This window comes from Carassius auratus, chromosome 12 (genome assembly GCF_003368295.1).
Source record: "Carassius auratus strain Wakin chromosome 12, ASM336829v1, whole genome shotgun sequence".
Lineage (NCBI taxonomy): Eukaryota > Metazoa > Chordata > Actinopteri > Cypriniformes > Cyprinidae > Carassius > Carassius auratus.
This window is the reverse complement of record NC_039254.1, coordinates 20182733-20200290: the sequence shown is the minus strand read 5'-3', so window position 1 is coordinate 20200290 and position 17558 is coordinate 20182733. Positions and strand designations below refer to the sequence as shown.

General features: G+C 35.5%; 2 protein-coding genes and 1 pseudogene across 7 annotated transcripts in view; all 3 read left to right on the top strand.

The window, feature by feature from the left end:
• Positions 1-3728: 3728 nt before the first annotated feature.
• Positions 3729-10268, top strand: LOC113112096 (alpha-N-acetylgalactosaminide alpha-2,6-sialyltransferase 1-like). Its single transcript, XM_026277494.1, has 9 exons — positions 3729-4851; positions 5026-5221; positions 5315-5477; positions 7463-7631; positions 7793-7931; positions 8084-8184; positions 8292-8375; positions 8474-8573; positions 8744-10268. Exons 1-9 carry the CDS (start codon positions 4757-4759, stop codon positions 8915-8917), a joined length of 1221 nt encoding a protein of 406 aa, XP_026133279.1. The 5' UTR covers positions 3729-4756; the 3' UTR covers positions 8918-10268.
• A 469-nt stretch (positions 10269-10737) lies between these two features.
• LOC113112191 (alpha-N-acetylgalactosaminide alpha-2,6-sialyltransferase 1-like) lies at positions 10738-13146 on the top strand (annotated as a pseudogene).
• A 1755-nt stretch (positions 13147-14901) lies between these two features.
• The window catches only part of LOC113112092 (caskin-2-like), a 46654-nt gene continuing 43997 nt past the window's right edge, over positions 14902-17558 (top strand). For 4 of the 6 annotated variants that reach the window (XM_026277491.1, XM_026277490.1, XM_026277489.1 and 1 more), the window contains exons 1-2: positions 14903-15110; positions 15480-15828. In XM_026277491.1, the coding sequence (XP_026133276.1) occupies positions 15735-15828 (94 nt within the window). In that variant the 5' untranslated portion in view covers positions 14903-15110; positions 15480-15734. Of the gene's footprint in view, positions 15111-15479; positions 15829-17558 lie in introns of all 6 variants that reach the window. The other 2 variants (XM_026277487.1, XM_026277486.1) reach the window with 1 other exon arrangement.

Sequence of the window (17558 nt, the reverse complement as noted above, 5' to 3'; positions counted from 1 at the left end):
CTAAGCGCTTTTATCGCCCTGACTACGCATTGGTGAGTAGGCTACGTGATCCTACAGCTCTAGACGACAAGTGCATTACTTATTTACAATTTGATTAAATAACACCTAGAGAGGTAACCATTCAGGAAAGTTGTCATTCATGCTTAGGGTTATTTTCAACGTCTCACTATTCGTCCTACTGTACTTTTAATAATATCCAAACGATCACAAGCTCTTATGTTGTTTTAGAAGTGATTGGTTGCTTGTTTATTATGAATAAAAATACAGATTCAAGACGCCATGAGACGTTTTCTTAAAACAACAGCTGCAGCAAAGTTGCGTTTTATGTACGAATATTATGTTAAAGAGTATATGAATCTATACAGAGCCTTGATAATACAGCATGTCTGTTTTCCCTTTAGGTGTCCTTGTGATGTTTCTGGCTGTAAGGATGGCTTACAATCAGTATATTCTCGCTGCTCAAAAGCAATCATCTACTTTATGTAGCACAGGACCTTAAATTAAAGCTCAGTGTGCTAAATGTTTAGACCATATGTATTAAAGCAAACCAAAAAGTGATTAGGTAAACACAAGCCAAGTCCAAAGTTTAATGAACCGAGAGATCATGACATTCTGAATCCGGATTATAACACTTTTCTGAAAGCTGGACGAAAGCCATGGGCAAGGAGCAGGACCTTCTTCTGGCTGTGAAGAATGGAGACCTTCCTTTAGCTCATAAACTTCTGGCCAAGATCAAGACCAACCGAAATAGTAAGTAGGCTGCTTTTTTGCATACTTATTTCTTCTTTTGGCAGCGGCAATTTGAAAACATTATCAGCCACAGGCCAGATTATACGTAAATTAACTGTCTTCTGAAAGTTTCTGTTTCACATTTAAAATATTTAAAATAAAATAATCTGCAGCCTGATACACACTATGCTCTTTCTTAAAAATGCTGTTTTTATGTCCCAGATTACATTCCAGGTGAAGAATTCATTTTCAAGCCCATAAATTGTTGATTCGATTTGGCTAAGATGTTGTTGTGTCTAATATTAAGATTAACCACCAGGGAGTCATTAATTAAACATCTGAGCTGCAACAGCAGTGGCAATAACACAAATCAGCCCTATATGACACCAAACAACAGCTGCATCCAAACTGAACATGAAAAGACCATTAGCATCTCTTGACCATTCCAGTAATGTATTCACTTCACATAAACACTACATGTAAATAGGTACCTTCAGACATCAACTGCAGTTAGAATGGCACATTAAAGCCTACTCACTAGACGGTCAAGGGTCAGTTGTTGGCCAAGTTGGTGTAGTGCACCTGCAGAGGATGTTTTCAGGACAGTCTGTAAGTTTTCCCCAAGCAGATGGAGACTGCTTCAACTGGAGGCCAAACAGGGTCAGTTCATGGCAGGGCAGACAGTCTGTGAACTCCCCTGCATAGCTGAACACTTATAGTCAACACTATTGTGGTTATATTCTGCTACAGGATATTAATGGCAGTGTGAAGTTTTTTTTTAGTTTTGAATGTGTTTCTTGTTACACAATGCCATATCAATTTTCCAAAAAAGTCCCTCATTTACTTACTTTTCCCTAGTAAAAGAGTAATACATTTAAAATAAATGCATTTCTTACTGATATACAAATTATAATTAAACGTTATTCTTAAAATAAAGCCTAAAATGTGTGTTAATGTCACTCTTGATGATGATTGTATGATCTTTTTAATATTGTCGGTCTTTAAATGCAAGATATTTCAAGTGTGAAGTATACTTGCAATAGCTCCACTTTAGCACAATCAGCTATACCTCAGTATATCTTTAGTTGGATGTTGTCAGCACTACTTTTATCACTAAATTAGTTATTTCAATTTAAGTATACCAGTTTGGTATATAGCAAAAGTAAAATTGTAGGGTATTTTTATTAAGCACGTAAACATGTAAATGTATTTGTAGTATACTAAGCATGAAATAAATGTATTTCAAATACATTTCAGTATATTTATTTTTCACTAAGGTGTAACTGCTGGTGTTGCCAAGTCCATGGTTTTAACACTGATGCCACAGGTTGTCATGTCCACAGGTTTAAGCGACCCCAATAACGTAATATTTACCACCTAAAATATGAATTTTACCAGGGGAACCCCACCAAAAAAAATTGTATTTTACCAACCAAACGTGATTTTAACTGGGGGATCCCCCTCAAAACTCATTTGGACTAGTTTTGAGCAGAAATTGGGCAGGTTTTGATGTGCCTTACTTTTTGTTTAAAGTTGCATTGAAACGAAAGAAGAGACAGATCATCTCTTTTGTATTATGACTTACATCTGAGTAATATAGATTATCAGAAATAATTTAGAGAGGGGACTTGGTTTAAACATTTAAAATAAGTGAATTTTAATTTCATGCCGACTTTAAAGAAAAGGCTTTGGTTCTTTTAATTGTGATGTTTTTGCTCACATTTAATAACCCCCCCCCCCCAATTCAATCTCAACAAATTAGAATATGGTGACATGCCAATCAGCTAATTAACTCAAACACCTGCAAAGGTTTCTTGAGGCTTCAAAATGGTCTATCAGTTTGGTTCAATAGGCTCAATCATGGTGAAGACTGCTGGCCTGACAGTTGTCCAGAAGACAATCATTGACACCCTTCACAAGGAGGGTAAGCCACAAACATTCATTGCCAAAGAAACTGGCTGTTCACAGAGTGCTGTATCCAAGCATGTTAACAGGAAAGTTGAGTGGAAGGAAAAAGTGTGGAAGAAAAAGATGCACAACCAATTGAGAGAACTGCAGCCTTAGTATTGTCAAGCAAAATTGATTCAGGAAAATGAGTGAACTTCACAAGGAATGGACTGAGGCTGGGGTCAAGGTATACAGACTGGTCAAGGAATTTGGCTACATATGTCGTATTCCTCTTGTTAAGCCACTCCTGAACCACGGACAACATCAGAGGCGTCTTACCTGGGCTAAAGAGAAGAACTGGACTGTTGCCCAGTGGTCCAAAGTCCTCTTTTCAGATTTCATTTGGAAACCAAGGACCTAGAGTCTGCAGGAAGGGTGGAGAAGCTCATGTTGCTTGGAGTCAATTTGTGGTGTCATCTGCTTGTGTCAGTCCATTGTGTTTTATGAAAACCAAAGTCATTACACCCGTTTACCAAGAAGTTTTTGGAGCACTTCATGCTTCCTTCTGCTGACCAGCTTTTTGAGGATGCTGATTTCATTTTCCAGCAGGATTTGGCACCTGCCCACACTGACAAAAGCACCAAAAGTTGGTTAAATGACCATGATGTTGGTGTGCTTGACTGGCCTGCAAACTCACCAGACCTGAACCCCATAAAGAATCTATGGGGTATTGTCAAGAGGAAAATGAGAAACAAGACCAAAAAAAAAAACAGATGAGCTGAAGGCCACTGTCAAAAAAACTTGGGCAAACCAGTTTGTGGCCACCTCAGCAGTGCCACAAAATGATCACCTCCATGCCATGCCGAACTGAGGCAGTGATTAAAGCAAAAGGAGCCCTGACCAAGTATTGAGTACATGTACAGTAAATGAACATACTTTCCAGAAAGCCAACAATTCACTAAATTTTAATTTTTTAATTTTTTATTGGTCTTAAGTATTCTAATTTGTTGAGATAGTGATTTGGTGGGTTTTTGTTAAACGCGAGCCAAAATCATCACAATTAAAAGAACCAAAGACTTAAACTACTTCAGTGTGTGTGCACTGAATTTATTTAATACACAAGTTTCACAATTTGACTTGAATTACTGAAATAAATGAACTTTTTCACAACATTCTAATGTATTGAGATGCTCCTATACTGTATCTAGTATGGCTTAAATTGAGCATTAAACCTGAATTTCTTAACCGCCTCCTTCATTTTACCAAACTCTGAAAGTTCATGTCTACCCCCACCTGTCTTGTTACAAATCAGGGATAACCCATATGGCAAACTGGCAGATTAACTTTAAAGAGAGCTGGATTTCAGTGAACCGTCATCTGGGCCATTTTGCTTTGTCGCTTTTTTCCCCTAAAAATGCTGAAACCCAGTAAAACTTTTGTAAATCACACTGTTCTTGTGATTTACAAGAACAGCTTAAACTCTATTCTATTTGAAAGTGTGGTTATGTGGATTATAGATTCAAATACCATTTTAAGGAGAGTTCAAGTTGAATTCAGTGACTTCAGTGAACCTAAAAATGTGTATTTTTTTTTTACTTGTATGTGTATATATGTATTTATTGCTCATTATTATACATAATATAAGTAGTGAATCAGAAGTCTGGAAATGTTTAGTAGAAAATTCAGTAGTAGTGCTTTAGCTTTACTTACTCTAATGATTATAGTGCATGTCAGTTCAAATCCTTGTTAAATATAGTATGAACTAAACTGAACTAAAATTCAAAATCTGCTAGTATCACCCCCTCTAGCTGACAGATGTCTATCTTACATGTCGACACTGTGCTTCAAGTTACTAGTATGAAAAATAGGCAAATGATGCATGTTATTTTATTATTTTTAAAAATAAAAAACACTTTTGCTTTATATTTTTCATTTATTAACTGTGTTATGTTTAAACCCTGCCCAGATCAGTGCAGGCCATAGGACAATAATGTCATTCATAGCAATAGGCGGACTGTAATCCCGAAATAAACAACTGGTTTGATGATGTAATACATTTGAATAGGTAAATTATAAAACGGTGAATCTTTCACATGAATGGGGCCAGAGTGATGACATGAGTGGAAACTGGTCATGAAATATGCAGAACGCCTGGGCTGTTATTAGCATCATACTGACTTGTTGCATGCTGCTTTATCTAGTGCTTTGGATGAATCTTTCTGAACAGTTTTACAGGTAAGAAAATTAGTAAATCTTTTGCTAATTTTGTAAATTTGTCTTATAAGGTGTATGTTTGATATTCGAATGACCGGTATATGGGATTTATTACTGTTTAATTAGATATTTGTCTGTCTGGATTACCACAAAAAGTTTATTCCTGTTTTTGCTACACACTTTCCTCTTAATTAGCAAAACTGTCATCATTTCTGCATCAATTTTATCACAACTTGGAATTCCTAGTTTGTACAGTGAAAAACCCATTTACTCCACTGATCAAGAAATCAACATAACACCTATTCCAGTTCTCTATAAGAAAATTTTTACAAAACTTCCAGTGTGGGATTTTGAAGACTTTTATTTGCGAGACAATGAAGCAAGAGATCCTGTAAGTCCTTCTTCTCTAACACAATTCTCACTGTGAAGTTGTGAAATCATTTTAATCCTTTGAAAAATAATAATAAATCACATTTTACTGTAGACCTGTCCAAAGTCCCTTTACAACACAGAGGATCTCAAGTTCAAGGAGAAAGTTCTTCCTGACATTCAGCTGTGGCTGTACAAAGGTCTACTCAACATAACAGAATGGAATCGATTAGCACACTTCAACAATCCCTTCGGCTTCATGGAATACAAGTACAATGGTGATAACCTGGCAAATTAAAGATTTGGCATAATATGTGTGTGTAGAGTCTGTAGATTGTGTGTGTTTGAGAAAGGGGTGCAGCAGGTCGTTATCTTGATGTCTTCATTAGCTTAGTGTCATTGGAGTATAGCACTGTAAATAATGGAAACAGGTGAGTTTTTTTCTTTGTTCAAAGAAACATTATGGCTTCAGTGCAAGCTTAAATCATTTGTGGTATAATGTTGATTTTATCCCACATTATCTTTTCAAGTCACCAATTAATTTTTTTAAAATGAATATTGCAGTGTTTATTATAAAGGATTTATTCATGCACATCATATTTTTTTTTTAAACTTCATCTGTGCTTGTAATTTTTAAATAATATAACTTCCCCTCCCCCTTGCAATGACATTTTATTTATGAGATCCCAGCAATAGCAAACGACATTTAGGGACAATAGGAGAGAAAACATTCTTTTAACTTCCATGCTAAAAATCGAGTTTTGTGTTATAATGGTAGTAAATGTAGTCAGTCAGTCAATAATATTATTCACTCTTTCAGTACTGCAGCTGAAAAACATGTGTTAGCATTATTTTACCTTACCTTTGTGTGAACATCTGGTTGGCATTATTCAAATCTTTCCACATAGTGATGTAGACGTGTGGGGGCGTGTTAGAACAAGCAGTTTTAGGGGGCTGTTGACAAGTCTTAACTTTTATAAAGAATATCTCTTTGGATTTGAGACTTTACAGATCTTCTTTATGCACCCAGAGCTTGTAACACTCCAAAGAGAAATTAAAAATTATAAATCGCATCATTTGACCCCTTTAAATGTTTCACTATAATCTTGATTTAAAAAAGGAACTTTTTTCCCCCTTTTCTTTAAATAACCATTAGTCCACAAACACTGTAGATTTAGCTAAACTTGCACACTTGAAGTAAAGGAATAATTCACACAAAAAATGAAAATGTGTAAAAATAAAATAAAATAAAATAAAAACTACTCATCCTCAGGCTATGATGTAGATGAGTTTGTTTCTTCGTTGAAACAGATTTGGAGACTTTATCACTTGCTCACCAGTCCTCTGGAGTGAATGGGTACCATCAGAATGAAACTGCTGCTAAAAAACATCACAATAATCTACACAACTCCAGACCCTCACTTAACATGTTGTAAAGTGAAAAACTGCATGTTTGTAATAAACAAGTCCATCAAGATGGACAGATTAAACACTTAACAAGTGAAGACTAAAACGGTACAAATGTCACAAATACAAAGGAGGATTCAGTAGCGAATGTGAAATAATTTGTTTTGAAGAGAGTCAAATAAAGCATGTGCAGGAAATGAGTAACTCTTGGTAGCGCAGGAACACAGCAGGCAGCCGTTGATATCCCAGGGAACATGCAATCCACAGGAGAACCAAAATCCAGTTAGACGAAGAACAGGAACACAGCGGTAACACTAACAATCTGACAACACATGACAGATAGTGCAGGTCTCAAATAGCTGAGCTGATGAGCTACAGCTGGCACTGACCAACCAGTCAGCAGAAATCACTGATACACCCACTCACAAACACACACACACACACACACACACACACACGTACACACAGAACAAAAATGAGTCAGTGAACCCATGAACCGTGACAGTATGTGGATTTTGTGGACATTAGGGATGGACTCAAGGAAGAGTTATTATGGATTATGAAGTTTAATTATTGAATGGACTGGAGACATTTGGATTACTTGTAGATTACTTGTGATGTTTTTATCAGTTCTTCGATCTCTCATTGGGATGGCACCCATTCACTACAGAGGATCCACTGGTGGATGTAATGCTAAATCGATGAAGAAACAAACTCATCTACATCTCGTATGGCCTGAAGGGTTTGTACAACTTCAGTAAGTTTAATTTTTGGGTCAACTTTTCCTTTAGATGACCTACTGTCCCTATATGCACTTTACATTTCATAAACTGTGTTTTTCTGTCTTTCACTGAAGAGATAAAAAGAGCAGTGGATTTGATACCAAAGCCCAAGTCTTCAATATTACTGCCTGTGCATGAAAATTCAAAGGATGGCTGTGTCCGCTGTGCTGTTGTGGGCTCTAGTGGCATTCTCAATAACTCAAAGATGGGCAAAGAGATAGATTCCCATGATTATGTTTTTCGGTAAGAGTTAAAACATGTTAACGTTTATTAATAAAATCATTTAGCTTAGTCAAATATGGCTAGGGAGAGTTGATAACTGAATTAAATAGTTATGTTAATAATAATGCATGACAATAACAGCCTGCTTTACTGAGGTCTTGACTGTGTGTGTTCTGAAACAGAGTAAATGGGGCTGTTACTCAAGGTTACGAGGAGGATGTTGGAAATAGAACATCAGTTTATATACACACGGCTTTTTCCTTGTATTCCAACATTCTGAGTTTAAAAAAGTACGGCTTTAACAGTGTTCCACAAGATGAGGTCAGTATATTCTACACTGGACTCTATCTTAAAAAACGAATATTCCATACAATTTGCTTGTGCTGCTGTGTTCTTCATTGAGAATTAATTATATAAATACACAAGCTCACAAGGTTTATTTGATCCCCCCCAAAATTTCATCTTTTTAATAGGGTATCAAATATGTAATGATCCCTGAAGGCCGGAGGGACTTTGAGTGGCTCCAAGGCCTTTTGCAGAGAAAAGAAGCCAACGGGTCATTCAAGGGTGTGAGGTACAGTATCCAGCTCTAGTTTTTCAAACCGTGCCAGAATATCATTGCACCAGAGGCTCTACCTCAGCATGAAACAAAAATACCCATTTGCATTTATTCTCGCATAGGCCACTGAAATATTTCGAAGGGAAATTTAACGAGAGTAGATTCTATGTTCTTCACCCTGACTTTCTTCGATACATTCGCAACAGGTAACATTTATGTAACTAGTGAGCAGTTTGTCTAATCATACAACAATCTAAGTGTGATCTATCTCTTTTCAATGACTCATGTTTTTTTTAAAAAACAGATTAATGCCTTCCAAACAAATGCAGGGCATTCACTGGTCATTGTACCGACCGACCAATGGAGCGTTTGCTTTGTTCTTGGCTATTCACACATGTGATATTGTAAGTAAACGCAGTAGTTATTTTCTATTCGTTCAGCTTATTCATCAAGTTGTTTAACACTGGAAGTACTCTTAAATACTATTTTCTGTTCTCATTTTATAATCGTATTGGACATAAATTACTAATACCTTATAAGTATTACTTGAAAATGCTTTATTGTTCAATATCAGGTGGACGCCTATGGATTTATCACAGAAGACCACCATAAGTACTCCAACTATTATTATGAAAAGTTAAAAAAAACAAATGTAATTTTCTATATCAACCATGACTATGGACTGGAGATAAAGACTTGGAAGAAACTGCATGACTCTGGAATCATTAGACTTTTCCAAAGACACTAACACATCGAAAACAGAAGAAGACTCTCTGTTCTGTCAACAGCCGTTATTTTACAATTCTTAAATGAGCTGTGGACAAAAATGAAATGAAACATCTGTAATATGCTCCAAATGAAAGGCTGTACTATCAGTTTGACCTTTTTTGTTTTTGCTTTTTTAAAAGGTGAGGAAGGTGATATTTAAATTTTAAAATTGTCTTGGTTTGTTTGTTCGATCTTTGTTCTTCATTACATTAAAAATTAACAGCGTATAAATTGGATTTTTATTATGCATATTTTTATTCTAATGTCTATTTTCTTAAAGAATATGTTTTTCTCATTTATTTTTATCTATATCTACAGTATACTTTTTATAGCTCATCCTATCTAACAAATGTTCTTCCAGAACTGTGTATTGATAAGCATCATCAAACTTCAGAAACAACATGAATGAACATGACAGACTAATACAAAGTTGTTTTCTCATTGATTTATCTAAAGTAGCATACTTCTTTGGAAGACTTTGTTGTTTTAACTACAGTTTGTTTAAATTGTAATCTGACAGTACAAATTCAATGCATCATTAAACCATGTGTTTATTTTAGGATTGGGAGAGAACAGAAGGGAATATTTGTCAGGGTGTCATTAAGACATCCCAGAAATATTGATAAACTGATAGAGCTTTGTGGGGTGAGATGGTTCAAAATTGGTCAAAAGTCTTATAAGCAGTTACAGAAAATGTTTAGGTGACTTTCTTCACCTTGCATGTGAACGATTACTGAATGTATTCAATAAAAACTCAGAAAATACACGGATCTGTATTTTTCAGATTGTCTATAATTGTTTGAAAAAGACGAATTAAGATTTTATGAATAATAATCAGTGTAGAAATGTTGATATTTTTAAAGGGTTTACAAACTTATTCTTCCCACATGCCTGAAAAGCTAAAGACTTTGAAGAAATTGTGTGACTCTAGAATCAATAGACTTTACCAAAGACACAAACGCATCAAAGACAGAAAGAAAGAGACTCTGTATTCTGATAGTCTTTGTGAAGAACAAACTGTATCTGAACATTAATCTTTTATGTGTACTCTTTTTTTTTTTCCCCAAAGCCAACTCTATTAGACAGCCATCTCAGTATTCAGTGTTTAACCCTTGTATATTGCGGGTCAATTTGACCCCTTTAGATTTCTAGTTGTTGGAAATACTGGTTAACCTATGTTTTTTTTTCTTGATATTTTGTGACTTTTTCTCATTTATCATCATGAACATGCATGCAAAGTTTCAACATGCTGGTGTTTTTCTGACATATACAAACAGAATTACTATTATGTTCGTGACGTCCGCGGGTCAATTTGACCCTCATATTTTAATGCTCTACTGACCCAAAATAATAAAATTTATTGGAAATATTTTGTTATTTTATTTTTCTACTACCTTATGAAGCAAAAAAAAAAAGGTTTTCCACACTTATTTCAATAGAGATAAATATTTTGTTAGCCACAGATGGTAAAAATGACCTATCACTTATTTTTTCAAGCTACCTGAAATAATATGAATACTGGTGTTTTTTTGACATATACAAACAAAATTACTATTATGTTCGTGATGTTCGCGGGTCAATTTGACCCTCATAGGTAGCTTTTCAAAAGCAACTGTACAGACACAAAATAAAAACATTTATTTTATGTATGTCAGGGCATCAACTCCAGTTCTAAACAGTAAGTGTATCTAAAAGTGCTCTAACCCTAACTAAACACACTTCAAAAAGCTAAATCATGGTGTTCAAAATGAATGGCAAATTACAAATGACAAACCTGAGCTACCCAGAGAGATTCTGAACATGGAGGGCAGAAACATGCATTCATCAGAATTAGTTTTCTCTGAAAATGCGACAGTGGTTTCCTACTGCCCCAAAAGAAACAAGAACGTCCTTGTGATGAGTACGATGCACAGAGATGCATCACTGAGTGCAAGAGAGGACCTGAAGCCAGAAATCATACTGGACTATAATTCCACGAAAGGAGGGGTTGACAATTTGTGAAACCGTCTGACTTTTTAAAAACACAAACACATCAAAAGCAGAAGGAGGCTTTCTATTCTTTTACAGTCTTTGTGAAGAACAGATTGTTCAGATCTGGTAGGTTTTATCTTTTGCAAGTAAAAGGCCTTTTAAGTGTAATTCTAAAATGTCAATTTTTAAATCATGGTGTTCAGTGATTTTTGCAAAGAAAATGTAAAAACTTTTCAATTGCTGATAATATCTTAAAATGAACATTTACTAGACCGAGGCAACTTACTGTAGGTGTGCATGATTTCTCCATGTGTCAATTTCTCCCCCTAGAAAACAATACAGCCAGCCCCATTTTCAAAAATGGTGGGACATTTTACTAACTGTTAGCACAAAAATCTTTGATTTGGTTATTCTATTTCAGTCTCTTTCTCATTGGTTGATTTTTATTTAAATGACTTTTTATTTAAACTACAAAGAAAAGATTTACAATATTTAACTGATCAACTTAAAGGGACAATAAGTAACTTTTTAGGTATTTTATTATCTAAAATCAATATTTTTATTCATAAATATGCCCTCAATGGTGTACAAATACCTATGCCAATGTTTAAACTAATCCTCGTAAATGAAGAATTTATTATCTTTATATACATGGGACGGGTAGGTCGACGGAGGCTTCCATGTAGTTCCGCCATCTTGCAAAACTATAATAGCAGAGAGGGACAAAAAGTACTAAGCCAACGCGTTTCCACAGCGCGTTTTCGGTCAGAGCCAGAAACGCAGGTGCAGAGCAGTGAGAGGCGCTTGAAACTGCACCGGCAAGTTTAAAAGTCTGGATTGCATTCTTATTATGGACCATACATATGCCGCGCCACAGGAGAAGAAAATATCGTCGCCAAAACAGTCAAAAATAGAACGTAAAAGGAAACGTGACCGTAGATTACAGAAAACAAGAGTTAATGTTGGGGAAGCTTTTTCTAGGTGGAAAGAGCTAATGCTGGATAAAGATTTCAAAAGAGACGCTGAAGTGGCCAGTTTTCTTCTCGACAGGTAAGTCAGTGTTACAATCTATATTACAATATGTTTTTTATATCTAACAATGCACATTATTCAGAAAATATAACGAATAAAGAAGACATAACTACTAATTACAATATTTCATGTTTTCCACAGTCGGTAATTCATACTGTAACATTCGTTTGTTTATGGTCATATTGCTGTTTGTTTGAAATAACACACCTGTTCACCTGAAGGAAAACTCGACGAAGTGCTATTAGAAGACATCCTGTCAAAGCTTTTTGGTACATATCGCCTACCGTAGATGCAACGCGCATTTGAAAAAGTGAGGCGCTGGAGAGCAAAATTAGTTTGAATGCAAAATACTATTTCACCACTAGATGGGAGTAATTCCTACTTAGTGTCCCTTTAATTATATTAAATTGTAAATTAAAAGAGATATTGATGGCTGCAACACATTCTGAATAAGTAAAGACAGGTGAAATAAGTTGAATGTTTATAGGGTATCCAAGTAAAAAAAAAAAAAAAATTAACATTCTAAAATAAGCAGTTGAATTGGTGACAGGTGAGGGTATCTTGCTGAAAAGTATCAACCGTAGGCTACCAAACAGCGGATTTTTGCTTAGTTTGGGCTCTGAAGAAAAAAATTTTCCCCTCTAGCATGAGCTCTATATTCTCCCTTTATCATAAATCACATTAGCACATACAACTTTTCAAACTGTTTTTCATTTGTCAGGCTTTATAGGGTTAAAGACGTATTTGATATTTTTTTTTCAGAAATGCGTGGCCTCCTTGTGAAATTCCTCTAATCCTGTGTTTAAGGAGAAGTTTTAATCCAAACATTCAGCTGTTTTTACAAAGTGATCATCTCAACTCGAGTGAGTGGAACCGACTTCATCACTTCAACAACCCCTTTGGCTATATGGGACTCAATTGCACAGGTTTGTTTAATCTGAAAGCATAAATGTGATGTGGTGTATGGTTTATAAAGACATAGTTTTAGAATAATGCACAATTGTTCTTTTTTATAGCCACAAAAGCAGCTGTTGGCACCATCCCTAAACTAGCATCTACTCAGTTACTAGTACCCATAAGAGTGAAGGATGGCTGTATTCATTGTGCTGTTGATGGGAATGATGGCATTCTCAATGGCTCCGGGCTAGAAAACGAGATTGACTCTACTGATTATGTGTTCAGGTAAACTGAAAAGTTTGCTTGGCAGATGAAATCATTCAAAGTTATTATGTTATTATATCAGGATATCTTGTCAAAGCTTTAACCTCAGCTAATTCACCCAAATATTTTAATTACCCCATCATTTCAAGTACATCCTATGTGTATATGACTTTCTACTTTCAGACAAATACATATATTAGTTATATGAAAAAATGTCCCGGCTCTTCCAAACTTTATAATGGCTGTGAATAGGTGTCAAGGTTTTGAAGCCGAAAAATAGTGCATCCATCCATCCATCATAACAATTACTCCACATGGAGCATAATTTCAATATAAGCCTTTGCTGTAAACAAAACTTAGCTTATGCTATGCCTGCATTACGTCATCTTCTGGACCGTCACTCTCTCGTGAATGTGGAAGCTAGAGATTATGATTTATAAGGTTTTAAATATGAATGAACTCATCAATTCACTTCAGAATGTTTTTATTAACCCCCCAGAGCCATGTGGAGTACTTTTATGATTTGGTACTTGGTTAGTACTTGGACTTTAAAATCTCAAGGGAGAATCTTCTAGGGAAACTACTGCTGTAACAAACACAACTTTTGTGCACCTGAGATTGCCAGATAAACAGAGCAGTCTTATTTTGGTGTTCTAATTTATTTGGTGATGATTTCAGAAGTTTGCTTCGGACATTCAATTTAACATAGTTAAGTTAAAGACGGCAAACTTTATCATTCAGCTTGAGACACTTAATGCATATTCTTGGTGCATCTGTGTAAAAACTGCACAACCTTCAATGATTAATCCAATTAATGGAGCATTTACTCTTCTGCTGGCTATGCACACATGTGACATTCTAAGTGTTATTGTAATAATAATATCCATAATAATAATAATAGTTCAGATTGATTTTATCAGATGAACTGACCCTTGGGCTTATTGTTTTATAGCAACGCCATGTTTTTTTTTCTGCTTTCTTGCAGGTGAGAGTCTATGGTTAAAATAAGAAATATCCCATAACTACTACTATGACAACAAACACACTAAACTATGCTATTCATGATTATCGTTTGGAGATGAGAACCTGGAAGAAATTTCATGACGACCAATTTATCTGGATCTATTTGCGAAAATCTGATACAGTAGCCTATCTAAACGAATCTGGGTTTCTTACAAGAAAATCTTTGAAATTACCCAAATACTTACTAGATAAAAAATGTAGTTGAGACAGTGTTTTTGAGTCAGATCTCTTTGCAAATAATTTTTGCATATTGTGTGACATTAAGGGGCATAATCAGTAGGTGCCAAATTAACAACTTTTTCAGGGATGTCAAACTCAATATCTGAAGGGCCAGAGCCCTTGAAAAGTTTTGTTCCGAAATCCTTAAATTTCAAATTAGCCTGGGCCCTGCACCTTCAGGAATTGAGTTTGACAACCCTCAACTAGTTTGTGGTTCCCGCCAAGAGCTGTCAGGACATTACATCGTCCAGACACCAGATGTCGCGATAACTTTAGAAACGACAAAAAATTAACATGGTAGTCACAGATGTTTTAAATGACTAAATTTCCATCATCGAATACGAAGTCCATTGTGAAATAACTTTTAAATTAGCAACAAATTAACAATTATGGTATAAAGTCAAGCTGTAAATATAACATGAAATGATATGTATATCTTTTGGAACATTACATCCAGTAATTTGAACGCACAGAGTATTTTGTAGGAGATATTCGTCATTTATGGAATCCTTTTTCTGGAATATAAGAGTCTTCAAAGCGCACCTTTCAGGAAGAGCGAGCACTAGAGAGGCGCGTGACTGATCCGCGCGCGCGCGCGCTCACGCACCGGTCACTTGTGTTGTGTCAAACACGTTCAAGTATGGCATTGCGCTTTTGCGATTTCCCGAACAGAAACAGAAAACACAAACGGGATTATACTTCATAAACTTCGTCGGTTTCGAGGAATAAGTGGCTCTAAGCGCTTTTATCGCCCTGACTACGCATTGGTGAGTAGGCTACGTGATCCTACAGCTCTAGACGACAAGTGCATTACTTATTTACAATTTGATTAAATAACACCTAGAGAGGTAACCATTCAGGAAAGTTGTCATTCATGCTTAGGGTTATTTTCAACGTCTCACTATTCGTCCTACTGTACTTTTAATAATATCCAAACGATCACAAGCTCTTATGTTGTTTTAGAAGTGATTGGTTGCTTGTTTATTATGAATAAAAATACAGATTCAAGACGCCATGAGACGTTTTCTTAAAACAACAGCTGCAGCAAAGTTGCGTTTTATGTACGAATATTATGTTAAAGAGTATATGAATCTATACAGAGCCTTGATAATACAGCATGTCTGTTTTCCCTTTAGGTGTCCTTGTGATGTTTCTGGCTGTAAGGATGGCTTACAATCAGTATATTCTCGCTGCTCAAAAGCAATCATCTACTTTATGTAGCACAGGACCTTAAATTAAAGCTCAGTGTGCTAAATGTTTAGACCATATGTATTAAAGCAAACCAAAAAGTGATTAGGTAAACAAAAGCCAAGTCCAAAGTTTAATGAACCGAGAGATCATGACATTCTGAATCCGGATTATAACACTTTTCTGAAAGCTGGACGAAAGCCATGGGCAAGGAGCAGGACCTTCTTCTGGCTGTGAAGAATGGAGACCTTCCTTTAGCTCATAAACTTCTGGCCAAGATCAAGACCAACCGAAATAGTAAGTAGGCTGCTTTTTTGCATACTTATTTCTTCTTTTGGCAGCGGCAATTTGAAAACATTATCAGCCACAGGCCAGATTATACGTAAATTAACTGTCTTCTGAAAGTTTCTGTTTCACATTTAAAATATTTAAAATAAAATAATCTGCAGCCTGATACACACTATGCTCTTTCTTAAAAATGCTGTTCTTATGTCCCAGATTACATTCCAGGTGAAGAATTCATTTTCAAACCCATAAATTGTTGATTCGATTTGGCTAAGATGTTGTTGTGTCTAATATTAAGATTAACCACCAGGGAGTCATTAATTAAACATCTGAGCTGCAACAGCAGTGGCAATAACACTAATCAGCCCTATATGACACCAAACAACAGCTGCATCCAAACTGAACATGAAAAGACCATTAGCATCTCTTGACCATTCCAGTAATGTATTCACTTCACATAAACACTACATGTAAATAGGTACCTTCAGACATCAACTGCAGTTAGAATGGCACATTAAAGCCTACTCACTTGACGGTCAAGGGTCAGTTGTTGGCCAAGTTGGTGTAGTGCACCTGCAGAGGATGTTTTCAGGACAGTCTGTAAGTTTTCCCCAAGCAGATGGAGACTGCTTCAACTGGAGGCCAAACAGGGTCAGTTCATGGCAGGGCAGACAGTCTGTGAACTCCCCTGCATAGCTGAACACTTATAGTCAACACTATTGTGGTTATATTCTGCTACAGGATATTAATGGCAGTGTGAAGTTTTTTTTTAGTTTTGAATGTGTTTCTTGTTACACAATGCCATATCAATTTTCCAAAAAAGTCCCTCATTTACTTACTTTTCCCTAGTAAAAGAGTAATACATTTAAAATAAATGCATTTCTTACTGATATACAAATTATAATTAAACGTTATTCTTAAAATAAAGCCTAAAATGTGTGTTAATGTCACTCTTGATGATGATTGTATGATCTTTTTAATATTGTCGGTCTTTAAATGCAAGATATTTCAAGTGTGAAGTATACTTGCAATAGCTCCACTTTAGCACAATCAGCTATACCTCAGTATATCTTTAGTTGGATGTTGTCAGCACTACTTTTATCACTAAATTAGTTATTTCAATTTAAGTATACCAGTTTGGTATATAGCAAAAGTAAAATTGTAGGGTATTTTTATTAAGCACGTAAACATGTAAATGTATTTGTAGTATACTAAGCATGAAATAAATGTATTTCAAATACATTTCAGTATATTTATTTTTCACTAAGGTGTAACTGCTGGTGTTGCCAAGTCCATGGTTTAAACACTGATGCCACAGGTTGTCATGTCCACAGGTTTAAGCGACCCCAATAACGTAATATTTACCATCTAAAATGTGAATTTTACCAGGGGAACCCCACCAAAAAAAATTTTATTTTACCAACCGAACGTGATTTTAACTGGGGGATCCCCCTCAAAACTAATTTGGATAGTTTTGAGTAGAAATTGGGCAGGTTTTGATGTGAAAACCTGGCAACTCTGGTAAATGCCTTACTTTTTGTTTAAAGTTGCATTGAAACGAAAGGAGATACATATCATCTCTTTTGAATTATGACTTACATCTGAGTGATATAGATTATCAGAAATAATGTAGAGAGGGGACTTGGTTTAAACATTTAAAATAAGTGAATTTTAATGTCATGCCGACTTTAAAGAAAAGGCTTTGGTTCTTTTAATTGTGATGATTTCACAATCATTGTGAT

Excerpts from the sequence above, each read along its gene's own strand:
- LOC113112096 (XM_026277494.1), top strand. The coding sequence starts at position 4,757 with ATGCAGAACGCCTGGGCTGTTATTAGCATCATACTGACTTGTTGCATG. Across the intron at positions 7,932-8,083 it reads ACAGTGTTCCACAAGATGAG|GGTATCAAATATGTAATGAT; the intron begins GTCAGTATATTC and ends TCTTTTTAATAG. Across the intron at positions 8,185-8,291 it reads GGGTCATTCAAGGGTGTGAG|GCCACTGAAATATTTCGAAG; the intron begins GTACAGTATCCA and ends ATTCTCGCATAG.